The sequence below is a fragment of the Salmo salar genome, chromosome 01 (assembly GCF_965601325.2).
Source record: "Salmo salar chromosome 01, fSalSal1, whole genome shotgun sequence".
In the NCBI taxonomy this organism is placed as follows: Eukaryota; Metazoa; Chordata; class Actinopteri; order Salmoniformes; family Salmonidae; genus Salmo; species Salmo salar.
Window position 1 is genome coordinate 38,458,896 of NC_138291.1, and position 26,536 is coordinate 38,485,431.

The 26,536-nt window shown below is 44.9% G+C and overlaps 1 protein-coding gene across 7 annotated transcripts in view; it reads right to left on the reverse strand.

Moving 5' to 3' along the window:
- hectd1 (HECT domain containing 1) overlaps window positions 1-26,536 on the reverse strand; it is a 28,496-nt gene that overhangs the window by 1,274 nt on the left and 686 nt on the right. For 2 of the 7 annotated variants that reach the window (XM_014194219.3, XM_014194226.3), the window contains exons 2-40: window positions 24,915-25,198; window positions 24,400-24,634; window positions 23,696-23,923; window positions 23,206-23,487; window positions 22,405-22,675; window positions 21,974-22,050; window positions 21,325-21,423; window positions 19,837-19,951; window positions 18,841-19,015; window positions 17,245-17,383; window positions 16,876-17,046; window positions 16,464-16,686; window positions 15,966-16,229; window positions 15,623-15,699; window positions 15,102-15,236; window positions 14,675-14,821; window positions 14,273-14,367; window positions 14,076-14,181; window positions 13,813-13,947; window positions 13,441-13,580; window positions 13,008-13,331; window positions 12,725-12,891; window positions 9,766-9,942; window positions 6,854-7,666; window positions 5,810-6,031; window positions 5,395-5,573; window positions 4,959-5,115; window positions 4,571-4,793; window positions 4,403-4,457; window positions 3,908-4,090; window positions 3,342-3,558; window positions 2,943-3,153; window positions 2,545-2,746; window positions 2,133-2,270; window positions 1,301-1,932; window positions 970-1,048; window positions 776-869; window positions 519-669; window positions 73-217 (exon numbers count right to left, since the gene is read on the reverse strand). In XM_014194219.3, coding sequence (XP_014049694.1) covers window positions 73-217; window positions 519-669; window positions 776-869; window positions 970-1,048; window positions 1,301-1,932; window positions 2,133-2,270; window positions 2,545-2,746; window positions 2,943-3,153; window positions 3,342-3,558; window positions 3,908-4,090; window positions 4,403-4,457; window positions 4,571-4,793; window positions 4,959-5,115; window positions 5,395-5,573; window positions 5,810-6,031; window positions 6,854-7,666; window positions 9,766-9,942; window positions 12,725-12,891; window positions 13,008-13,331; window positions 13,441-13,580; window positions 13,813-13,947; window positions 14,076-14,181; window positions 14,273-14,367; window positions 14,675-14,821; window positions 15,102-15,236; window positions 15,623-15,699; window positions 15,966-16,229; window positions 16,464-16,686; window positions 16,876-17,046; window positions 17,245-17,383; window positions 18,841-19,015; window positions 19,837-19,951; window positions 21,325-21,423; window positions 21,974-22,050; window positions 22,405-22,675; window positions 23,206-23,487; window positions 23,696-23,923; window positions 24,400-24,634; window positions 24,915-25,054 — 7,623 coding nt within the window. In that variant the 5' untranslated portion in view covers window positions 25,055-25,198. The remainder of the gene's footprint in view (window positions 1-72; window positions 218-518; window positions 670-775; window positions 870-969; window positions 1,049-1,300; window positions 1,933-2,132; window positions 2,271-2,544; window positions 2,747-2,942; window positions 3,154-3,341; window positions 3,559-3,907; window positions 4,091-4,402; window positions 4,458-4,570; window positions 4,794-4,958; window positions 5,116-5,394; window positions 5,574-5,809; window positions 6,032-6,853; window positions 7,667-9,765; window positions 9,943-12,724; window positions 12,892-13,007; window positions 13,332-13,440; window positions 13,581-13,812; window positions 13,948-14,075; window positions 14,182-14,272; window positions 14,368-14,674; window positions 14,822-15,101; window positions 15,237-15,622; window positions 15,700-15,965; window positions 16,230-16,463; window positions 16,687-16,875; window positions 17,047-17,244; window positions 17,384-18,840; window positions 19,016-19,836; window positions 19,952-21,324; window positions 21,424-21,973; window positions 22,051-22,404; window positions 22,676-23,205; window positions 23,488-23,695; window positions 23,924-24,399; window positions 24,635-24,914; window positions 25,199-26,536) is intronic. The other 5 variants (XM_014194240.3, XM_014194233.3, XM_082974141.1 and 2 more) reach the window with 5 other exon arrangements.

A 26,536-nucleotide genomic window follows, 5' to 3' on the forward strand; every position in this document is an offset into this window, starting at 1 on the left:
ATGGCTTACTGTACTGCAAGGTTGACAAAGTTCCCTAAACTCAGCAGTGATTGGCCTCATGGAGAGCCTTACCTTCCGAACGATGGTGAGGCGTGGGTGCAGGTTGGCCAGACCACCAGGGGGCAGAGTGGAGCATCCTGTGGTGAACTGGAGGAAGGCTTTCCTCTCGTCAGATGACATGCCACACAGCACCCGCACAAAACGCAGGAACCCAGGACTGTGGAGAGGACGATAACAGATACAACAGTTAAAAAGGTCTCTCCAGCAAAATATGAAAACAACAAGCTGTTAGATAGTGTCAGTTGATGTACTGGTGCAGCAGTACAAGGTCCCATGTTCCTCTAGGAACTAAGTGACGTTCTGGTCATGTTAGCGACTTCGCCATTTCAGTTCTTGTCATTTGAACCCCTTTTAAAATCACGACCAACACCGTCAATACAAGGAGATCTAAGAAACTTTTTTCAAGCTGGCCAGAGTAAATGATCTAGTCTACAAGCTGTAGTAGAACGCCATCATACCTGTCCCGAGTGTAGCCCAGCTTAGGCTCTGTGTAGTTCATGACATCCTCAGATGTCCAGGAAGGAGACTGGTTTCCACAGAGGATCATCTGCACCTCCTTGTGACTGAAGGAGCTCAGCTTCTCCATGGGGAACACTCGGTTAAAACCCTCTGAGAAAAGAAAAGTTAATTTCATTACATTCAAAATGTAGTGTGCAAACACCATTTTTTTTCTATGTGATTACTAACACTAATCCGTGTGTTTCAATAGGCATACCTCTGAAAGCCTCCATTTGTTTCTGGATGCCAGTGTGCATAGAGAAGTCAAACATGAGCTCCACATACTCCTCAGCATTCTCCATGGTCACCATCTGGAAAGATTAACAGAGAGGGGCACAGGCCAGATTTAGACAACTCATCTGACCAGTAAAACTCAGGGCATAGCCAATAGCGGTGCAGTTCTCTACCTACCTCGTCATTTCCATTGGGCTTCAGGTCCACTGCTGAGAACCCATGCACTTTGGATGAGGGGCAGAACTGGAAATTCAATCTGGGAGAAAAGGGACTCAAAATTAACCATGTTGAGTGACAACGATACAGCGGTCAAGGATCAAATAATGAATCAGCATAATTGGAATCTGAAAAGGTCAGCAAAATTAAAAAATGTACCACAAGTTATTATACGTCACATACAAAACAATGCAATTAGCAAAAATGGCATTCCAATTCAGGATATTATCCACTGAATTCTTCACAAAATTTAAGAAGGTCTCTCAGTAAAAATGGTGGGCGCTGTGCTCACCCCAGGTCCTCTACACTAAGCGGTGGTCCAGAGCCCATGGGGTTCTTCAGCATGAGGTCCTGCAGCCTAGTGTTCTTCTCATCCTCAGACAAACTCTTGTTCCCCAGGATAAGCCTCCTCTTCACCGCCAGCTCCTTCATCTCCTTCAGGAACTTGGCCCGGTGGGGGTTGACCAGTTCAAAGTCCTCCCAGGTCAGGATGCCGTGGTACCAGGCCGGGGGCTTGGGTTTAGGGGGGTCCAGGATGAACTCGGACTTGGAGTCCTCGTCAAAGCTGCCGATGGAATAGGTGTCCTGGCTCTCCTCGGTGGACGCCTCCGACTGGATCTCTGAGAAGTGCCGGTGCTGCTCGGTAGGATCAAGGAGGAGAGGGCCACCGCGGGACGCATAGAGCAGCTTGGACATGTTGCTCTTAATGTCACCCATGCAAAGAAGCTTGAAGAAGGGTCGTGAGATGGGCAGGTCCACCAGGCGGTTGTCCTGGATGCACTTGGCCAGGAAGACACCGAGGAAGAAGAAGAGTTTGCTGAGGCGCTCCAGCTCGTCACTGTCTTGGGGGAATGGGGCCGGGAACAGGCCGCAGGAGCGCTGGACGTAGTATCCTGGAGGTTTCAGACCCCCACCCAGATCCACCTGATAGTACAACACACAGTTAATCCCCAAAAATATTAAAGTGACACTGACATGGTTCATAACATCTAAATATACAGTATGTTGTTTTTCAGGAAAAAAATGAACATGTAATTGCATGGTCATTGTCAACTGTGCATTTTATTAGTCCAAATATTACTGTTCAGGTCTACGATTTCATGTGACAGTAAAGCGGCACTTGCCTGGCGAGACTCATCGTCTGGGAAGTCGTCATCACAGAGCCAGATACCCAGGGAAGTCCTCTGGAACTCAGCTGCCACCAGAGCATAGAACTCCAGGGTGGGACCGAGGCCTGTGCCCTCCTCCCCCTGGAACTCAACCTGGGAAGACAGACATATTGGTCAGTCACTACGAACTTCCATAGCCATGCCATTCAAATAGGGGAAGACATCACAGGTACAGTAAGCTTGTACAGTAAGCTTACAAAATTGATGACTATGAATTGGATGAATGAGGACTTATTTCACGCCACATAGCATTACGTGGACCACTTATTTATGGCAACCAATAATCCCTTCACACAGATCTTCCATTGAGCATGCTATATAGGCCAGGAGACAAATTTATGTGCTTAAATCTGGCGTAGTGTTCTACCTCCAGAACAGACTTCCTGTCAGCATGGATCTGCATGACGCTCTCAGCCCACTCCATCATCTGGTCTCCGCGGGGGACCTTGATCCTCTCGTGTTTGAGACGGCCCACCCTGAACTCCCCAGGGTCGTCCCTGCGCACTGTGGTGGAGGGCCGTGAGCGCTCCATGGTGGCCTCCCGCCGGTTCTGCAGCCACACTATTGCCCTTGAGGACACACAGGCACATACAGGGTCAGTATAGAATAAGGTGAATGAAATGGACAGCACTCAAAGAATTTCTCTTCAATAATAGGCCCTGTAATATGCGAGGGAGCACAATGTTCCTTATTCAATGCAGTACAAGACCATGCACCATCTTCAGGAGAATACAGAGTGTGACAGACATGTCAAGTAGCACTAACCTGGAGGCTCCAAACGCAGTGCAGGTGAAGTACAGCTGCCGGGTCTCAAAGGGGATGAGGAAAGGACACTTGCTGGTAAGCTGCTCACACCACTCTGGGAGGGCCCCGCTGGCCAGGGCCAGAGGCTCCTCTATCTGCTGGAGAATCTTTGTTGTGACCTTCTTGCTGGTGAATTCCTCAGGCGATGCATTGAATTGGAGGTCATCCACATCTAGTCATAACACAGTAGATTAACAACACGTGTCATTAAGAACACAGACGGGGGGGGGGGGGGGGGGGGGGTGTCTGTGGTGGTATGAAGGGGTGTAGCCGTAACTTCCTGGTACGGGTGTGTGTGTGTGTGTGTGTGTGAATGATGAAGAGGATGTGGAGTGTGTGTTCCGAGATGTTAATCCGTACCTTCCTGGAAAGTGCGTGCGTGGGCGTGGGGGTCTCCCCCGATGATGAATAGGATGCGGAGTAGCTGGAGCACGTCCTCCACTCCACAGGCGCTCTGACTGGAGCCAGCCTTGGCCTGGGCCTGCTCCCTGGCCACACTCAGAATGTCACAGGTCTGCATGACACCCAGAGACCCAGGGCTCAGGCCCCCTGACCTACATCCGTGCTCACAGAAGTCCTGCAAGCAATCATATGGACCGTGGTTTAAAACCGGATGTTTCCTTCAGCTCCCTGACTATACTAACTCTCTGACTAACAGTGAAGACAGTAGCATAAAACTGGACAAGGCTATTTTACTGTACAATTACAGCATTCTCGTATGACAAAATAATGAAACGGAACAGATTCACAACACTGACGTCTATGGAAATCATGGTAATGCATTATTTACAGAACAGCCACAAGCCATTTAGCTAAAGAAAACAGCAACAACTGTCTAACACAAGTGAGTCAAGCAAGAAAGAAAAGGCTATATCAAAAGAGAAAATAGACAGATAGTTAAGCAACATCTTGATGTCGTTCTATACCTTGTATGCAGCTATGAGCTGAGAACAATTTCTGTTTTTCCTAATACTTTTATTAGTGCCGGTTAATTTCCAGTGGCGCAGGAAAGATGAGTCTGCATTCTTCTGCATGTAGGTTATCAAGTCATTCTTTGGTAATTCATCAGTGCCAAGGTATTGCTCCACATGCTCTACAGACCAGCAACCCTACAACAGGAAGAACCAAATGTTGGTCTTTCCTGATTGTAAAGTCTCAAGGCAAATAGACATGCATTACAGTAGATTGGTTTAACCACTAAAGAGGCCGGTGCAGTTACTCTAGTTACATTATGACTAATAGGGTTTTCAGTCACAGTCTCCTTGCGTCTTTAAAAGGTTAGTGAGGTATGGCTCTCTAGCTGGCTAGCTATCCAGGAGGAACATTTAGCTACACATTTGAGAACAGCCACAGAAATTCACAGCCAAGATTTGAATGGGCAGGATAGAAGGAACTGAGGGGATGTGAAACCTGTCAATTACCATCTTTCTACTTTCCTTCTCTTTGTCCGAATCCTTCATTTCTCTGTACATTATCCTGCAACACAAAGTCAAAATATCATTAAGAAAGGAGATCAAAGGGCTATCTTCAGTTTAGGTTTCACCATAGAATCATGAGGAAAAGCTAAAACAACAACCATCCAGACTTACGTATATGTGGGTTCCCAGATCCGGCGGAGTTTATCTGACTTGACGCTCCCGCTGCAGGAGAGCTGCAGGAGCTTCTGGACATAGTAAAAGATAGTACCCTTGTAGTTGGAGAGAGGTAGTTCAACTTCTCGGGTGGTTCCAAGCCCTGCCACTTTGAGGATGAGGGCGAGGTGGGGGGAGGGGGGACACTCGACCTCCTCCTGGACTTCAGAGCGAGGTGTACCTGTAAGGACAAGGAAAGACATGAAGAAAAAGCTCACCACTGTGCTCTAGAGTTCAACCGAAGTATGTGTGAAAGACCTGCCATTTGTCTAGTAATCATGTACAAAACCAAGTCCATCCACAGTTATACATATTGGACTGAATACTGTTGGTGTGGTGTGTGTACCTGGGGGAGGGATCTCCAGGTCAGTGGTCTGCTGGACATTGGTCCGGCCTGGTCTGGGGTCGAACGCCGGGACTAAAGCAGAGAACTGGCGTTTGAGGACAAAGTCATCGTCCCAGGTTCTACGCCGACCCCCTTTGGTTTCATACTCTTCCTCTTCCTGTTAAAACACGACATGAACAACCGCCATCAGCTCTTTGGGAGTGGCAGACAAGGTACTACACCCAACAAACATGCAACACCGATATTAGACATCTACAGGACAAAGAAACATTTATAAAAACAAAACACCAACAAAAATCGCATACATTAACATCACACACACTTCACAATCCACAGACAAACTTAAGGGGGGGGTTCAGGCAACTATTTTTACAAGGGAGTACAAGCATGCAATTGACAAGTACACTATATGAAGAGAAACTGCAACAAATTTTACCCTATTAAAATGAATGTGGAAACCAAGGTTTACCCTGGACCGTACCAAAACTTCCTCATACTCTTGGTCTTCCTGATTGTCATCCTCGTTCTCATCATCATCATCATCTGGCTCAGGCAGATCCTCTTCATCATCTAACTCGGCCAATAGCGTGTTAGCGCGACAGCTGTCCAGGAAGTCTGCAGGGAGAGGACTCAAGTGTGAGGTCTCACTAGAAACAACTCTGATCATCATGCACTTTTCCGAGTCGCTAGCCAAATGTATGAGGAGTCAAGATATGTCAAATGTTAACATGGATGTTCGGTAGTAGAAACACGTTAAATGTTGAAGAAGCTAAGGTGTAGTGAAGGAAGAAAGATGTATAATATGTTTATAACATAGGAATAATAATAATAGTAAGTCTAGTATAGCCTACCATAGAGGGAAAACTCAGCTTCCTGACCAGTGTCGCTCTCACTAGACGTAGAGGTCAGGCTGGTTGTCAGAGTGTTACTGAGCAACTGGCCAACCGACAAACCTGTGGTTGCCGTGGCTACATTATTGCTGCTGGTTACTATGGATGTGGACATTGTAACAGTTGAGGTGGTGCCAGTGGTTGTGAGGTTAGGAAAGCTCTGTGCACCCATGAGAGGAGAAGCTGCAAACAAACAAAAACCAAAAATGCGATTAGTTCCCAAACAGAAAAAGAAGCAGGTATTATTTTTGACTGATTCCAGTTCAAGCAATGCTGGTTGTTGTTCTCCCACTACACATGCTTGTCACATTCAAGCCTCAGTCAGCATCATCTGACCACTGGAAGTCATGTTGAGTAAATAAAATGTCAATATTATACAATGATCCACTGGCCACTATTTCTATAGCTCTATTTAAGGATGACAAAAAAAAAATGAAATAAAATCAATTTTAGTAATGCACTGTCAGCAAAGTCAAAAAGGACGTTAGATTCTCCTTGGTTTAACGAAATAGTCTAATATTAGAGCAAAGACAAACAAAAACACATCAGCACAAAAGCAACAACACCATTCTTATATGTGAAGCCAGTAGTTATTCTTCTTGTCTAGATGAGTGACTGTTTTGTTCCTTCCCTTTGTGTGGTGATCAGACTAGCAATCAAATGATCAATATTGAACACAACGTAAAACATTTTACATATTTTTGCAACGTATGTATTCACAGTACTCGTTCAAACAACATTACGCAATGTAAAATTGACAACTTCTCCAGGTTGTAAACATTTTATTATTGTACTAGCTGAGGCTAAACTCTACTTTCATGTAAAAGTGTGACCAAATCTCAAACCCAAGTTACAAGGCTCCTTCTAAAAGTCATGCCAATCATGTAAAATAGCCGGCTGGACAGTGGTCCCTTTATGTGCACTGAAGGCTGAGGAGAACTGAAGGCTGAGGGCTGTGTATCCCATGCATCCCTGGCCTGCAGACAGTATAGGCTGAATACTCACTTGCAGTGCTCATGACGTTTCGTCCCAGTGTGTTGGTGTTGTTGTCACTGCTGCTGCGACTCAGGTTCATGTTGTTGGTGGCATTGGTGCGGGACATGTTGGGAGCCCTCCTCACAAACGATTCCATGAGGCTGGCCTCCCGTGACGACAGGTTGGGCACGCTGGCGCTGGAGCTCATGGGAGCGCTGGCCGCCAGCAGAGAGCTAACAGACAGACGGGCGCTGGCCGCAGAACATAGAGGCCTCTGGGAAGCCGCCTCCTTACTGGAGGACTCGGACACGGAGCTGACGTCAGGCGAGCTGACGCTGACTAGTGCCATGGAGATGGACGTGGCGTCTACAGCCTCTTGCCTGTCCGCGCCCGCTTTCCGCTCGCCGCCCTCAGCAGTTAACGTGCTGGACGCGCATCCAGCCTCAGAGGACAGTACCACGATGGGCTCTTGGCCCTCTGCCCCGATGGTGCCACCACTGACCCCTAGCACCCCCCCCAGCAGGCTCTCGGCCCGGCGCTCTACCTTGGTGGAGCTGAGACTGATATCGCTGCTGCTGGCCACGCTACACACCGAGCTGCTACTGCCCTTCCGGCTTGAAGAGCTGGCCCCTGCAGCCGAGGAGGAGCCGCCCTTGTCCGGACAGTTATTTTTCACCAGGCTGCTCCAGGACTGCGCTGTGCCTGAAACAGTGGATGAGACAGGTTTGGGTGATGGCGCAGACTCAGGGTCGTACCCTGGCGCAAGCTTGAGGTCAAATTTTCCTTCAGCACCCATACGGTAAGAGTTTGAGCCACCAGCATCCCAGGTGACATCAATCCAGCCTGGAAAGGGATATGAATGTTGTGAGACCCAGCAGAGAGCAGACAGCAAGTCAAGACAGCAGCTTGGCTTGACACTGGACCAGATACCTTTGTTTATGACAGGTGGGCTGAATACAGCTTCAGACTAATTCAACAACAACATGCCATTCTATGCACCTATGCTGAAGCTGATAGTATTTTTAGCATATTGTTGAATAGTTAAATAAATGGCAAGTCAAATTGAGACATTCGATGTCTTAATAAAACTGTATGGTCTAGTACTCTGGTCCAGGTGAAGCAAACAGATAGAAATCATGAGTTACAGAAAATGACAAGCAAAGTAGAATTTTGCAAATGCGAAGCTAAAAGCCACCTGAGAAAAAGGAACTGAAGAATATTTTTGTCAATGTAAATGTAATATAGTTGCAATGGAGTGAGTCTATTCAGTGCTTGCAAATTGTGACATCAACATGCACTTAGTTGATTGATGGAGACAATTAGTCAAAAAGTATTTAAACACATGGCTACCCAGAGATCTAACAGATAGCTTGTACAAGTACGAAAACGGTTACATGGTACGTTGGGGGAGAGGGGGGGGGGGGGGGGGTTGCACTTGAAAATAGCAAACTAATAACAAAAAGGGTATAATGGTAGTGATAGTTTTGCAAGTTTCGTGAAATACGTAAAATTAATATGAGAGTGGTTTTAAAAAGACGTTCGGCCTACAGAGATAGGTAATATGCGATGCTTTTCAGGCCCTTGTATTTAATAATGTGGCCGGAAGAGCAAGAGGATGAGCCCAATATAATGCAGTCTAGTCACACAGCAGAGCAGTAGCACTGACTTAGATCAACCACTAGACTGCTCTGTAGTTAAAGTGCTCTTGAAGGTTATTATTTATCCTTCATTAACATAAAGAATGGCCTTGTTTGCCGATTGGATTGGAGAGGAGTAAGTAATAGGCCTGTAGCGTGAGGTCAGAAGCAGAAGAGAAAGTAGGAAAGTAACAGCCTTTAGTGGGAAAGCCATGAAGAAGAAGAAAAAAACCACTGTCCCGTTTAGAAGTGTAGTAGCACCGCCCACCTGTACAATGTCTTGTAAAGACCTTGTTTCTGAAGTTACTGATCAGGATTAAGGCACAGATGTTATGTAAGCGCAAACATTATATTAGGACATAAGGAACAACTGCTGGTTGATTTCTTTCAGACCAACTCGACCCTCAGTATTTAACATACAAAAGTGAGACGAGAGCGTTAGTAAAAAGGAGATTTGGGTTAAAAGGGCAATTCCGCCACTTTCAACCTCCTATTCATTATCTCCAGCACCATACCAGTGTCTACATATGTGAAAATGTTACGTTTCTATGATCTGTAGTTAAAAAAGGTCCTACAAAAATGCTTCTGTGACATCAAAGGGTAAGAATAAAAAGTTTTTTAAAAAGACAGTTTATTTCAAAACCTGCAATGAGTTTCAGGCCAGAGGGAATGTTATTGCCCCCACATCACCGCGAATCTCAGTGTTTGAAAATCACTGTTAAAATGTTTACATTTTAATTGGGTAGAACTTTTTTTAAATGTATATATTTTTTTACAACAAAAAGTAGAAATGCGCCGTTTTCACATATGTAGACACTGGTATTGTGGTAGAGATAATGAGAAATGAGGTTGAAAAGTGGTGAATTGCTCTTTAAGATGTACTAAAAGGCTCCTCAAAGCATGTAAATGCACTTGATGTTCACAATTTGTACAAAAAAAATAATATGGTCTACCATATTTGTATCAATGACTCCATTGTTACTAGTTTTTGCACATCCTATGTTCAATAGCCATATTTACGCCGCCCGATTCCTTTGAACAACTATTATAACACTCCCCACATGTGATGATGATGGGGTGACGTATGGGTTTATTCTGGGATAAAGCTCTGTATTGTGTCCTGCTTTAGCAGTTTAAACATGCATCATCATGTCAGTCGACTAAGTCCCTTAAGAATATTTCTTAAACTCTTTTTTTCATAGAAAAACAAAAGCTTTCTATGCAAGCTGCGTGTGTGGGGGTTCAGTTCCACACACAGGGACATTATATTAGATGGTGTGGGCTTAGGCTGTAGTAGAGTTTTACCGTTATGGGCCTCCCCCGTCACCGTACCCTCTCCTGCTGGGTTGCCATCCTGGTCTCTCCACTTCCAGTCGATGCCCCGCACCACGCGCGCCCCTGGCACTATGTACTTCATCACCTGGGAGCGGAACAGACGCCTCTGCCTGCGTAGATTGGCCTCTGCCTCCTTCACTGCTTTACCTGTGGAGGGGAGAAGGAGACGGGTCAGATTGCTTGGAGTCATTCAAATAAAATGAATAATTATTCATAAACATACTACCTACACTGAACAAAAATATAAAAACCCAACATGTAAAGTGTTGGTCCCATGTTCCATGAGCTGAAATAAAAAGATCCCAGAAATGTTTCTTACGCACAAAAAGCTTGTTTCTCTCAAATGTTGTGCACAAATGTGTTCACATCCCTGTTAGTCAGTTTGCCAAGATAATCCATCTACCTGACAGGTGTGGCATGTCAAGAAGCTGATTAAAACAGCATGATCATTACACAGGTCCACCTTGTGCTGGGGACAATAAAAGGCAACAAATTTGCAGTTGTCACACAATGCCACAGATTATTCACGTTGAGGAAGCGTGCAATTGGCATGCTGACTGCAGGAAAGTCCATCAGAGCTGTTGCCAGAGAATTCAATGTTAATTTCCCTACCATAAGCTGCCTCCAACATAATTTTAGAGAATTTAGCAGTACATCCAACAGGCCACACAACCGCAGACCACATGTATGGCGGTGTGTGGATGAATGGTTTGCTGATGTCAACATTCTGAACAGAGTACCCCATGGTGGCGCTAGGGTTATGGTATGGGCATGCATAAGCTACGGACATTTTATCAATAGCAATTTCAATGCACCGTGACGAGATCCTGAGGCCCATTGTCATGCCATTCCTCTGCTGCCATCACCTCATGTTTCAACATTATAATGCACAACCCCATGTCGTAAGGATCTGTACACAATTCCTGGAATCTGAAAATATCCCAGTTATTCCATGGCCTACATAGTGACCAGACATGTCACCACCCATTGAGCATGTTTGGAATGCTCTGGATTGACGTGTACGACAGCATGTTCCAGTTCCCGCCAATATCCAGAAACTTTGCACAGAGTGGGACAACATTCCACAATCAACAATCTGATCAACTCTATACAAAGGACATGTGTCGCGCAACATGAGGCAAATGGTGTTCACACCAGAAACACCAGACAGTTTTTCTGATCCAGGACCCCTACCTTTATTTTTTTTTAAGATATCTGTGACCAACAGATTCATATCTGTATTCCCAGTCATGTGAAATACATAGATTGGGGCCTATTGAATTTATATCAATTGACTGATATCCTTTTACGTACTCTAACTCAGTCAAATCTTTGAAATTGTTGCATTTATAGTTTTTGTTCAGTATACAACCAGTGTCGGCCTCAGCAAAAAGAGTGCTCCTCGCATACACAGTGCCTTCAGAAAGTACTCACACTCCTTGACTTTTTCCAAATTTGATTGTTACAGCCTGAATTTAAAATGGATTAGATGTAAATGTTCTGTCACTGGCCTACACACAATACTTTGTCAAAGTGGAATTATGATCTTCAATTTTTTTACTAATTAATAAAAAAGCTGAAATGTCTTGAGTCAAAAAGTATTCAACCCCTTTTTTATAGCAAGCCTCAATACGTTTAGGAGTAAAAGTGTTTAACAAATCACATAAGTGATTTTTGAGCAACTACCTCATCTCTTTACCCCACAATTACAGATAATTGTAAGGTCCCTCACTAGAGCAGTGAATTCAGATTCAACCAAAGGCCACAGAGTACCACAGCATGTGTCATAAAACCCATACAACCTAGCAGTCAAACAGGAAAATGGTTCCAATCATTTTCCCACCATTTATTTTTCCCATGGGAGGATTTTAGAAACACTAAAATAAGGGCCGTTTCATGTAGACTTACCCTGGCGTGACCTTTTGATAACCGTGTAAATCTATTTAGGACAAGGTGACTTATCAATATAAAAAGGGGCTATTGAGTGACGCAGCAGTCTAAGACATTGCATCTCAGTGCAAGAGGCATCACTACTACAGTACCTGGTTCAAATCCAGGCTGCATCACATCTGGCCGTGATTGGGAGTCCCATTGGCCGGCGCACAATTTGCCCAGCGTTGTCCGGGTTTTGCCGGGGTAGGCCGTCATTGTAAATAAGAATCTATTCTTAACTGACTTCCCTAGTTAAATAAAAGGTTAAATAAAAAATAAATATATTATTTGCCTATATTTACCCCACAAAAATTCTGTGAACTGTCTTGTGCAAGTTTTAAATTGACAATACCTGTTAGCAAAAGAGTCAGCAATAGATGTGCTGGAGCTTGCAGGGATTTGTAGTTTGCATGATGTTTAATCTGATGCTAATTAACAATTTAGAATCTGAGTAAATAGAGCCAAATATATTGATAAAAGTCACCTTGTCCGAGAGATTTTCATGGTTATCAAAACGTCACGCCAGGGTAAGCCTACACGAAACACAGCCCTTATTTTAAGAGTTTCTAAAATCCCCTATGGTGAAAATTGGATAATTAATTGGAAGCCTTTCCCTGTTTGATTGGTAAAAATAATAAAAGCAGACATTGAATATCCCTTTGAAAATGGCAAAGTTATTGATTACACTTAAGATTGTATATCAATAAACCCAGTCACTACAAAGATACAGGCGTCCCTTCTAACTCAGTTGCCGGAGAGGAAGGAAACCGCTCAGGGATTTCAGGCCAATGGTGACTTTAAAAGGGTTACTGAGTTTAATGGCTGTGATACGAGAAAAGTGAGGATGGATCAACAACATTGATAAAATCATTAAGTGTTTTGACTGTTCCTTGACAGCACTGGTGAGAGCTTAGACCCCCAAAGAGCTAGCAGAAGTAGCAAGGACAAACTCTCTAGATGGAAGAAACCTTGAGAGGACCCAGGTGCAGACTCTTACCTAGCTGGTCCTCACACACGCCGCTGATGGTGCCGTAGATCTCCAGGCCTGACAGAGACAGGTAGTGGGTCTGCCCACTGGCATTCTTCCCCATCTGCTTGATGCGGATGTGTCTCCAGCCCTGCTTCTCCTCTTTCGAAGGGTCCAGAGGCCAGGTGGCTGTGGACCTTCGACAGGACACAAACTTACAGTCAGAATCAGACCTACAGGTTTAGGGTCCTGAGTTTTTCCTGATGAGTCTCCTGCCCTATGGGCCATTCTGTCTGGGACAAGCGTTACTTACCCTGGCTCGTTGAGGCTGCAGTCATCCACGTGGGTGTACAGACTCATCCAGATCTGGCCGTCTTTGGACACCTGGAACACCCAGTTCCTGAGGGCGGAGCGGCCGTAGCCACGGGCATGGCGCAGGGTGTAGGCCGAGGGGATGACCCACAGGCCCAGGTCGATGGCGAACCACGCGTTCTTATCGTCGTTGGTGTGGCAGTTGAGGGCAGAGCTGTCACGACTCAGGATGTCCTCCAGTCGGCCGTAGGGCAGGTTACGACCCTCAGAGGAGGTCACTACCACCAGGCCGTAGGCTGCTGGGTTCACCCACTCATAGGCCGTCCTGGAGACACAAAGGAAACACTAGATTAATACAAGGTTGTTTTCCTTACATTGGATCATTAAGCTCATTATCAGGTGTTCGTACATAAAGACGATGGGAGGAGACTTACTTTGCATTGGTGCCAATCCAGTAAACTATTCCGTTCTCGTCAAAGTCATGCTGGTGTCTGAATGTGAAGGTCTGTCCCTCTCTCAGTTTCCTGACGAAGATGAAGGAGGATCTGTCAAAGTCGTACCACTGCTTGGCCACCTGGAGAGAGACGAGATTACTCTGAGACCACGTGCATGTTTGAGATTGACTACATTGCAGTCGGAATGCACAGAATCACTGATCTTCAAATCACCTTGAATACTAAATAACTTCTATTATGTGATCAAGACTAGCAATTCTGCGCCTCGACTTGCTCAAACTGATCCCCTCAAACACACCGAATGGCAGATAATGAGAGGATGAAACAGGGTTGAAGTAAAGGGGGTGGTACCATCTTGAGGAGGTACTGCTCCAGAGACTCCACGGTGGCCAGGGGCTCCATCTTCAACATGCGCCCTGTGCGGTCAATCAGCGCCGTCTCCCCAGGGGCACGTTCCAGACGGAAACGCAACCTCCTCGTCAGGATCTAACACACGCACACAAAGAATGACGAATCCGGTTTTACTGACCCTAAGCAACAAACAGGTAGCTGTAACAAACAACTGGCCACCACCACTAACACTACTGTGAGGTGCGGCTGGAGGAGAGACTCACCTGCAGGTTATAGGTGGAGCCTGGGGTGTCATACAGATGCAGAGGTAGCCGCTCAATGGACTCCAGGACTGCTAGTAGTTTGCGGATTAAGGCAACTGCGGGTCGGCTGAATAAGTGGGACAAACCAGGAGATGAGCCACTAACACATTTTTTTGTTATCCAAATAATTTATATTAAAGTCCAAATTATTAGATTACCTTTCATCATCTTCGTTTTCACTGAATGCAGTTTTAAATACATTTATCCTTTCCATTAATGGTTTACAATCATGTTTCATGTCAAGTTCCACACTCTGAAAAAGAAAAACAGGAATTGAGCAGGAGTTGGACTAACGTTGCAAAATATTCAGATTCAGAAAGTTTTATTGTCCCAACATTGAGGAAGTTGGATGCCCAGACAGTGTTGAGGCTAAGGCTAAGGCTAAGAAAAGGCTAAGGCTAAGAAAGGAAGAGAAATCTGCAGACCAAATGGAATACTATATAGTGCACTACTGTTGCCCAAAGCACCCTGGTGAAAAGTAGTGTACTACATTGGAAAAAGGGTACCATTTAGAACACATCCAAAATGCCTCAACCATCCATCGATCCCAACCTACTTACATTATTAAGGACTGTAAAAAGTGCTTGAACGAGGCCACTGCTGCACATTTCATAGGGGGAGATGGTGTTTTCATCCTTGAGAACCACAATCAAGTTTTCCAGAGCCGTTTTCATCAGGTCTCTCCATGTGTTCTCTCCCTCGATACACTGAAACAGACAAAGCAGTACATTTAACTTCCACTGTTTCATCAAACCTGTCACCTATAGCTTCAGACAGAACAACCAAGAGAACAAAAACTCTGCCATGTCAGAGTAAGTCAAAGAAAAATCTACTCAATCTTATTATTGTAGTGATTTCACTGTAAAATAGTACTGAGTGGTGTTGTGCGAGTGTTCCAAGGCAATTCCCCCACCCCCGTCTGTTGGTATGCATAACGTTATCGGATTGTGATATGAGGTTAGAGTTGATGTGCTTCTGTGTTAGTACCTGTCTGTTGGTATGCAGCTCCCAAGCAGACTCCAGCTGGGTGGCGATGTTTCTCAGGGTGACCACCACCCCCCTGGGCATGCTCTCCACCGCCTTGAAGTGGTCTTCATACAGATCTCTGGCCACAGTCTTTACCTACATTTAGATTTTACAATTTAGACATTTAGCAGACGCTCTTATCCAGAGACACGTACAAATCCAGTGCATTCAACTAAGGTAGGCAAAACAACCACATAGCAAAACATAGGAACAGACAGGGAGGAGATCTAGTCTCACTGGGCAAAGGAAAGACTGGGGGGTAACTACAGAATCATAGAACCTAAAAGAATGATATGACGGCTTAACAACTAGATGGATAATATGTCATGCATTCTAAAGCAAAAAGACAATCTGTGTCCCTGTCAAAAGAGACAAAGTTATCTTCTAAATTCAGGGAGAAGGAAGCTGGCTTTAGAGAAACAAAAATACTGGGAAACACTGAACAGCAGACTGACGTCACTGCTAGAAAACAAAACATCCACCTTTTGTTTTGTTTTCTCCAATTTGGATTTGAGCTTCCTTCCTCTCTTTCCAGTCCAGCCAGTAACAAACTCTGACCCTGTACAATGCAAAACAAACAGAAAAGGAACTATTAGAAAGACAATCTCCATAGAATGCAAACCAGACTAGGAACTGGTGCACTTGATGGCTTTCCCCGGGCCATCACCACCTCCCCTCATTCTAGCAGAGGATATCCTTACTATCGATTTACACTTTCCTTATTTAGAAATATGCATTTCTAAACGATTTAGGAACACTTAATTACAGAATGAAATACAACATGAATTCTATGACCTATATGCACTGAAGTCCAAACCAACTGACCTAGTGACGTTTCAGCGGTGAAGGAATGCTTGGTGCCCCTGTTGGACTCGAACACGAAGCCGGGCAGGTCCTCCTTGAGGATGGTGGCCTGCTGTCCGTCAGAGTTGTGGATGGCGATCTCTCCCTCCTTCAGGCAGGTCAGGGACCAGTTCCCCACCGTCAGCTTGGTGGGACCCAGGGCAGACAGGATGGGCTGGCTGGCTGTCACAGGCTTCACCTGGCTCCGGGCACGCTGCAGCTTCTCCAGAAACTCACTACGACTCTCTGGGTGGGAAAACAAGGATATGATGATGTCGTCGTTAGCACATTAGACGAATTGGAACATGTCGATGTTGGTTGCGAAATCACCAGTGTAATGTTATTGATTCATTTATAACTGCATGTACATAAGTGGAGGGAGCTCATACTGGCCTTATGTCCCAAAGGAGATGTAGAGGAATAAGTATCTAGTTGGGGGAAGTTCAAGTCATAACAGTCCAGGTATGTAGCTAGGTCTACCTGAGCTGTCGGAGCCTCCCTCGGGGCTGCCGCTGGAGTACATGGTGGCCAGCTTGCCGTCCAGGATGAAGCGGAACCATCCATTGGAGCCGTTGGAGAGCTCCAGGGCTGCAGCGTCGCTCCAGATGTACAGGCAGTCCCTCCCCCTGATGACGGACCAGTCACGCCAGTGGTAAGGCTTCCCCTGCTGCACCTCTTTGGCTTCCTCCTGGGGCTCGTCCTCCTGGCAGGACAAAGAGAGAAATACATTTACATTTTAGTCATGAAGCAAACATTTATCCAGAGATAATAGACTTGAATGACACATTTATATAATAATACAGTTGTAGAGTGCTTTTCATTAACATACAGACATCACAAAGCTCCATCAGTGCATCTTTGGTCTGACTGCAATGTGGTGTTCTTATTTCACCTTCTCTGGTTTGGACTCCTCCTCGTTCTCGTCGTCTGAGGTGGGTCCGGCCAGAGTGGACACCTTGTTGATGACGCCCAGCCTGGCCAGCTGGTCCAGGAAGACGTCTCCTCCCTTGTCCACCAGGTCTCTGATGATCTGTAGGGCCAGCAGGTGGCCGTCATCATCATCCTGTGGAGGAAGAGAGTTAACTTAGCCTCCAGACACAAGCACTGTGGATGAAACCTGGTGCAACTAGAGAGCTTAACAGGCATCAGGTCAGTGGTGGACGGCGTTGTTAACAGTGGTGGATCTCACACACACACCTCCTAATCCAGCACAGTGGAACACACACACACACAAAGGGATGGATGTCGTGTATTGCCTTACCTCCTGATCCAGCACGGTGGCAGTGATCTCCACTAGCACGGTGGGCAGGTTGTGACCGGCGTCAGAGTCACACACCTCCTTCAGCAGCACCTCACAGCTGTAGTGGATCATCTTCCTGATCAGAGCCAGGCTAGCTTTCCTGGGGGGGGGGGGGACATGTGTTAATGGCGTTGCGTTGGGGTCACTTAGAAATGTCCTTGTTTTGTCCATTAAAATAACAACAAATTGATCAGAAATACAGTGTAGACATTGTTGATGTTGTAAATGACTATTGTAGCTGGAAATTGATTTTTTATGTAATATCTACATAGGTGTACAGAGGCCCATTAGCAGCAACCATCACTCCTGTGTTCCAATGGCACGTAGTGTTAGCTAATAAAAGTTTATCATTTGAAAAAGGCTAATTGCTCATTGGAAAACCCTTTTGCAATTATGTTAGCATAGCAAAAAACTTGTGCTGATTTAAGAAGCATCAAAACTGACCTTCTTTAGACTAGATGAGTATCTGGAGCATCAGCATTTGTGAGTTCAATTACAGGCTCAAAATGGCCAGAAACAAATAACTTTCTTCTGAAACTCGTCAGTCTATTCTTGTTCTGAGAAATGAAGGCTATTCCATGCGAGAAATTGCCAAGAAACTGAAGATCTCGTATAACGCTGTGCAACGCTCGTACAACGCTACTCCCTTCACAGAACAGAGCAAACTGGCTGTAACCGCAATGGAAAGAGGAGTGGGAGGCCCCGGTGCACAACTGAGCAAGAGGACAAGTACATTACTGTCTAGTTTGAGAAACAGTCCTCAACTGGCAGCTTCATTAAATAGTACCCTCAAAACACCAGTCTCAACGTCAACAGTGAAGGAAGTAGTACACAGCGTTGTACAAGATCTTCAGTTTCTTGGCAATTTCTCACATGGAATAGCCTTCATTTCTCAGAACAAGAATAGACTGACGAGTTTCAGAAGAAAGTTATTTGTTTCTGGCCATTTTGAGCCTGTAATCAAACCCACAAATTCTGATGCTCCAAATACTCAACTGGTCTAAAGAAGGACAGTTTTATTGCTTCTTTAAATCAGCACAACAGTTTTCAGCTGTGCTAACATAATTGCAAAAGGGTTTTCTAATGATTAATTAGCCTTTTAAAATGATAAACCTGGATAGCTAACACAACGTGCCATTGGAACACAGGAGTGATGGTCGCTGAACACATATGTAGATATTCCATAAAAATAAAATCTGCCATTTCCAGCTACAATAGTAATTTACAAAATTAACAATGTTGACACCGTATTTCTGATCAATTTTATGTTATTTTAAATGGACAAAAATGTTGCTTTTCTTTCAAAAACAAGGAAATTCCTAAGTGACCCCAAACTTTTGAACGGTAGTGTATATCTATGAGCTTAGACAACTCATACAGTAACAAGAGCATTTTGTCTTGTGTGGGTGGGAGGGATAAGTATCAAATGTGTTTGAGTCAATCATCCTAGTCATTGGTAACATTCTAATGATTTTATGTTGCAAAGAACACACTGGTAACGTTACAGTACATTTATATGGACCTTGGGTCGATCGGTCAAATGATTCTCAAAGTCACCTAATAGAAGGTAGCATGGTTTGCTGAAAGGTTTGTGCAAATACTGGTAGCAGTCTCTTCAAGTAGATTGGGGCCATCTCCGGGTCTCCTTTGGGTTCGCTGCCCTCCTCCTCCTCCTTGTTCGCATCTTTCTTCTTCTTGTCCTCTCCTTTGTTAACGGGGCACATCCAGTCTCCTACAGAACAGAACACAACAGGTTGTCACTTAACCACTGTCCTTGTTTTCAGATAAAGAACATGATATGGGTCACTCATAACCAAGTTTTTTTTACTGGCAGTCGGTTAACCCAGCTGCTATGTCCGTTTGTTGCGGTGGTGGAAAAAGTACCCAAATGTCATACTTGAGTAAAAGTAAAGATAACTTAGAAAAGGACTCAAGCAAAAGTAACCCAGTAAAATACTAGTTGAGTAAAAGTATTGGGTTTTAAATATACTTAAGTATCAAAAGTAACACTAAAAGTATAAATCATTTCATATTCCTTATATTAAGCAAACCAGATGGCACCATTTTCTTTTTTTTATAATTATTATTTACAGATAGCCAGGGGCAACACTTAGACATCATCTACAAATGAAGCATTTGTGTTTAGTGAGTCACTAGATCAGAGGCAGTAGGGATGACTAGGGATTTTTTCTTGATAAGTGTGTTAATTGGACCCTTGTCCTGCTACGCATTCAAAATGTAACGAGCACTTTTGAGGGTCACGGAAAATGTATGGAGCAAAAAGTACATTATTTTATTTAGGAATGTAGTGAAGTAAAAGTTGTCAAAAATATAAATACCAAAAAAAAAAAATTCTTAAGTAGTACTTTGAAGTATTTATACTTCAGTACTTTATACCACTGGTTTGTTGTTTGCTCGTTGTTGTTTCTATGTGTATATGTAACTTTGAAATCATTTCCTCCTCAAGGACAATAATAAACGTCAACCAATCAACTCCCAAATCAAATCAAAAATCATTGGAAGGTGTGATTATGTTCATATATTATAACTCACCAGGAGACTGGAGGATGGCTACAACCTCACTGTGGCCACGCTCTCTGGCTTTATCCAGGGGAGTTTTCCCATCTTCATCTCGGAGGTCAGGGTTGGCTCCATGTCGCAGTAGAGTCTAGAGACACAGACAACGATGCTGACTAAGGCAACATGCATAGGGTCTAACTACATTATTTACACAAAAGTATGTGGACACCCGTTCAAATTTGTGGATTCGGCTATTTCAGCCACACCCGTTGAGTACACAGCCATGCAATCTCCATAGACAAATATTGACAGTAGAATGGCCTTACTGAAGAGCTCAGTGACTTTAAACGTGACACCGTCATAAGATGCCACCTTCCCAACAAGTCAGTTCGTCAAATTTCCGGTCAACTGTAAGTGCCGTTATTGTGAAGTGGAAACGTCTCGGAGCAACAACGGCTCAGCCGTGAAGTGGTAGGCCACACAAGCTCACAGAACGGGACCACCGAGTGCTAAAGTTTTTTTTTGTCTGTCCTCAGTTGCAACACTCACTACCGAGTTCCAAGCTGCCTCTGGAAGCAACGTCAACACAAGAACTGTTCGTCGGGAGCTTCATGAAATTGGTTTCCATGGCCGAGCAGCCACACACAAGCCTAAGATCACCATGCGCAATGCCAAGCGTCGGCAGGAGTGGTGTAAAGATCGCCGCCACTGGACTCGGGAGCAGTGGAAATGCGTTCTCTGGAGTGATGAATCACGCTTCACCATCTGGCAATCCGACGGACTGGGTTTGGCAGATGCCAGGAGAACACTACCTGCCCCAATGCATAGTGCAAACTGTAAAGTTTGGTGGAGGAGGGTTAATGGTCTGGGGTTGTTTTTCATGGTTCGGTCTAAACCTCTTCGTTCCAGTGAAGGGAAATCTTAACGCTACAGCATACAATGACATTCTAGATGATTCTGTGCTTCCAATTTTGTGGCAACAGTTTGGGAAAGGCCCTTTCCTGTTTCAGCATGACAATGCCCCTGTGCCAAAGCGAGGTCATTACAGAAATGGTTTGTCGAGATCGGTGTGAAAGAACTTGGTCTACACAGAGCCCTGACCTCAACCCCATCGAACACCTTTGGGATGAATTGAACTGTGAGCCAGGCCTAAATGCACAACATCAGTGCCTGACCTCAATAATCCTTCCCGCAGCAATGTTCCAACATCTAGTGGAAAGCCTTCCCATAAGAGTGGAGGCTGTTATAGCAGCAAAGGGGGACCAACTCCCTAATAATGTCCATGATTTGGAATGAGATGCTTGATGAGCAGGTCTCCACATACTTTTGGTCATGTAGTGTATTTCCAAACAACATATAGAGAAGGATTGAGTGCGCACGCGCCGTGCTTTATTTACATTCATTGAAATCAACATAAACCAGCGCCCAACATTCCGGCTCCTGGGCCTTTGTCAAGGGATGTTGGTCAAAAACAGAGCATCAGAAGATATTTCCTATGAGGGTTAAAGAGAGCATAGCTACCTTTGCTACTTGAGGCCGCCCAAAACAGGCAGCGTAATGAAGGGAGGAGGACCTCTGACCTCTGTTGACATCAGCACCTCTCTCACACAGGAACTCAACCTGGGACACCAACCACAACAAACAGGGGTTATTCAACATGGTCCAGGCAAAGGAACACTTTTAAAAACGTTTTGAAACAGCAAACAAAAATGTATGTTTCATATTAAAACTAGTCCACGCAGTCTTTCCTAGTCTGTTTTCTTCTGTTTGGAGCCTAATGAATACAAGGGGTTTTGTAAGACAACGTGATAGACCTGTGTTGTGGTCTGGTTTCGAGGTGACAAACAAGCAATTATTAAACCAAACCCTAGTAATCAGGCTGCATTAGGCCAGATTATGCATACACAGCATTCATTCATGTTTATGCTGCTGTATGTTGCTATGGACACCTATTGTCAGAGCCTTGAGCACTTCCTGGTTGTGAACAGCTTTGTTCTTGCAGCTCAACAGGGAGGAGATACTGTCCTTAATTTCCTGGGCACAATGCGCTATTCTGTTCTGTTCCAATGCATAATGGCCACCATAATGTACAGGGTAAACTATTACAATTACCCTGTAAAGAGATTGAGGGATACAGACTCAAGTCTAAAAATAATAGCTAACATCTTACCATTTCCTGTGTGCCAAACGCAGAGGCCCAGTTCAAAAGAGTCTGCCCAACGTCATCCATGAAATTCACTTCAAAAGCTGCAACACAGGAATCATTTCGAGGAATTGACAAAGCGTGCACGCCATCATAAACATGATACATCTACCATTATGCAAACAAAAGTCTGAAATTAATTAGGAAAAAGGGCACCATTCCACCTGACTGGACAAGCTTCCTCTGCCACAACCTCCTGTAGCCTCCAGACAGAAACACCACATGGTGTTAATAACAAAGGTATCTTTTGGTTATCACTACGGCAACATCCTCCAGGAACAATAAACAACCTGATATTTACATTTAGTTATTAAGAAGAGGAGGAGGAATAAAACATAGGATGTCAGCTTCCCCTATTCCCTTTATAGTGCATAACCTTTGACCCAATATCCACCCACCCCCGGTGTCGATTGCGTCGATGAGCGCATCTGTGTCTTTGCTGCGGATACAGTCGATGAGCTGTCGGTGAGAGCGCTCCCCGGAGCTGTCCAGCCGTCGCAGGCCCGGGATGCGTCCTGTGGTGCCAGCGGTGGATTTGGGCAGAGCCTTGCGGCCCTCAAACAGCAGCACCAGCAGCAGGTCCACGAGACGCATGGTGTCCAGAACACAGCGTTCATCCCCCTGCAGGGCACTCTCCATTGAGTCAGGCAGCGCAGAGCGCAGAAGATCCTACACACACACAGGCGTACACACACACAGGGAGGAGGCAAAACAAAAACACAGCTGGAGATTATTACCACAATCCATTATTCTCATACGCTAGCCAATCTCACTTCATCATAGCTCTCATTACAATACATCGCTCTTCACTGAAATATTCTGAAACTGGATCCTTTCCAAGTGTTTTGTTTGTTATTACCGTTAGCTTTTAAGATATTGCAGTTCATACATTAACATTCTGTGCCAATAAAATAGTTTAGGAATAAATTATTAATTCTTACTAATACAGAAATGTGTCCCAGAGGGCACATAACACCAAACACAGCTACCACTTTGGATGCAAATCAAACTGCAATAATTTGTCAAGAAGGCTAAGGACTTTATTTAAAAAGCCATCTAATAAAACTCCTTTCAGGGTGTAGTGCCTTTGAGATTTGGGCTGGTCCTTGAAGATTACATTTCAGAAAGGGTATATTGGCCCAATTTGTTTTGTAACTGTGTATTTAAAAAAAACAAGACCAAATGTAAAATGTCCTTACATGGGTGACGAGGGGAGAACCTCTGCACAGGGTGGAGAGCAGGCTGACGATGGTGGACACCTGGTTGCTGAGTTTGGAATCAGCGACGGTGGGTTGGGCCCCAGTGGAGGTCCGGCCTGGCTTACTAGTGGAGGAGGGGCCGGAGACCGTGCCTCCGGCAGCAGCCATCCGAGACAGCAGCTCTTCTGTCAGCCCGTGCTTGGCCAGAGGTGCTGGGTCCACCCCTCGACGGGTGAAGCGGTCCGCCAGAGAGGCGAAGCAGCGCAGAGCCCCGTCGGACACCTGTGGATCAATGGGTTGCATTTTAAATCAATAACAATGGAATCAACCAGGCCTTTGAGCTTCTTCCGATGATAATCGAGTTGATTTATATACTACTTCTACAGAAACTCAAAGCATTTATATGGTAAAGGGAAAACTCATCCATCCACCACCAATGTGCATGGAAGCCTCCCCCCACCGATGACTCTTGAGTGGGTGTTCTATTCACCTGGTGGTCCTCGTGTTTGAGTAGGCTGGAGAGGGACTCCACGCAGGTCTCCAGAGAGGAGTCCTGGGGCTCCATCTTGCTGCACAGGCGAGACACCACAGCCATGGCAGAGTGCAGGGTGTCCTTATGGACCAGATGACCGCTGTCCCGGATGAAGCTAAGCACACAGTTCAGACCCCCAGCCTCAAACACTGCTCCAGACTCCCTGGTACAGATCAGCTCCAGCACCTGACAAATGACACCACAAACACAAGTTCAGTCAACAAAATAATACATTCATTATTGATTATTTATGGTGTGTAGCCAATCTCACTATGGCCTGTACACAGCACCCGACTACTTTTGAGGACTCGGCAACCGACTACTTTTGAGAGTAAGCATGTTCTCTATTATTCTACAACAAACATAAGCCCTTCCTCAAACAGATATACTTGTTGTGTAAACTACAGATTGAGGAAATATGACCTGGATATTCAAGACTTCATTTGCATCTTCTGATTTGAATAAAACGTCTCAGGTAAAAGGGAAAGAACGTTCTCTTGCGTAAACAGTGAAAGGGAGCCTGAAGCCACCAGTTGATCACATGAAAAATGAAAAAGGCAAGGGGAATAATGTAGAACCAAAAACTAGATCTCCACACTGGTATGATGTTCCCTAACTGAGTCTTCGTCAGAAGCATTTTCATAATAAAAAAAAAAGCATACCTTGACACACTGCTCTGCCAGGTCTCTGCTGGTCCTGTTGTTTAGCTCCACCACCACCAGGCGGTTACACAGTGCCTTGATGGCCCCCTCCACGCCAACGATCCTGCGGGTGCACTCAGCCGACACGTCCAGGTAGTATGTGATGGCGCGGGCCGTCACCTCCAGCACGTTGTCCGGAGCACTCTCGTCCAGGAAGATCTTACACAGGGCTGGAAGGAAGGTGCGCGGGGGACACCTGGGAGAAGAGGACATTTTTTTTTTACTTTTATTTATCCCATTAGAAGGAAGTTAAAGACCTCTTTATGTACCTCTTGAATGACATGTAAACAAGCAGCTGTGCATGACTCAGTAATCACATAAAAATGAGTTGTTGTTTTGTCATTATACACAGTTTGTATAAGCACTGCATTGTCCTCAACAGTATGACAACAGCTTGGGATGTTTGAGAGATGTTTGTGAGCCCAACAGTTGACATTTGTGAGATTAACAGTTGAATGTGTGTGTCTGTGACTCACGTCTCGAAGCAGCGGTCCACATTGTCAGACATGAGCAGCAGCATGCAGAGCTGCTCCAGGGCGATCAGCTGCATGTCCCTCTCATCTCCCTGGCCCATCTGGAGCCACTCCAGCAAGGTGTCTGGGTCCACGTCCGCCATGATCACCCCCCTGCTACAGCTCCCTATCTGCCACCTAGCCCAATCACTGCTGTGGGCTGAGCTGGGGACTCATCCGCTGGATGGAGAAAACACTGATAGGTCCAGTCACTGCTCCCTCCCGTGTGTCATGAAGTCCTCCTTCACCTGGGGGAGGAAGGGAGACAGAGGGAGGGATGGGAGAGAGAATGGAGAGAGAGAAGGTAGAAAGAGAGGGATGTAGAGAAAGCTGGCATTTAGTTGAATCATGGCTGCCTCATATTTGCAGTTGCCAATGGGATTATGTGGGGCAAGTCAGAACAACAAAGGTTTGTAGCTAGTTTATGTGTAACAGCTGAAACATGGTAATTGGTATAAAGAACTAAATAACAACAACCGTGACCTTTCCTCTCAGGAAAATAAGTGGGGCACAAAACCTGTTCTCCGGGTACTGTATGTAGAGTGGAGGTACCATCTCAACACAATAGGGTGATCTAATATTTTCAATTGGGGGGTGGACTACATTGATTAACAGTAGAACCATCTCCTTTGTCAGAGCCTGGATGGCTACAGGCTAAACAGGCTTGGGGCAGATCATCTTATCAACAGATTAATCACAAATTGACAGAGTGCTTGAGGTTTCTATGACTCTAGCAACCCAAGAGGTTGTATTGTAGGATTTAGGCCTAGGTTCCATTTCCTTTGAGATACAAACTGAATGTCCAAAAAAAGAATTGTAGGTAGAATTGATCCATCTTCCATTATTTACAGCCTGACAATAGAGGCACTAATTAAGCCTATGTGCAGACATCTCTTCACTAAAGTGACATGATCATCATTATTTTAGTACCTAATGTCACAAATATGTTCAAGTCAGCAGTTCTTTAAAATAGGCCTATCTAGCTAGCTAGTTAGATCATGACTTGGTTCATTTTTATTGCCACTGCAGGCCAGCTAACATTAGCTACATGACTAAGTTAGCTTGTCAATTACAGAAGCAAAGGTAGCTACTGACGTTGCAGTTGTGACAGACAACCTAGCTAGCTAAAAAGCAGCAGTATAAAAATCGTACTGTGGGTACAAACAAGCTAAAACACATAGTTAACTAACATAAACAAGCTACCAGTTGCTAGCTCTAGATAAGGCCCCACCGTTACTGACGAGCTAGCTGGCCCAGCTCTATCAGCATAGCCATCTGTCCACGAAGACACGTCATAGCGTTGACCAGTTAGCTACATTATTATCTGATGTTGTTCTTCCATAAACTATCTTTAAGTACTGTAGTAAGATAGTTACGTTAATGTAGTTCACTTTTGACTATATTTATCTAAATTAACTAGCTAGCTAGGGATTGTTACGTTTGTTAGCAAGTAACTCGTAACCGGTTAAAGGCTTTTGCCAGTAAATTCTAATATATTAAATACTAGTTAGCTATTTCACGCTAAGTGTGTGGTGGGAGGGAATCTAAACATAGCGGACTGTATAGAAGAACGCCAACAAGAAACA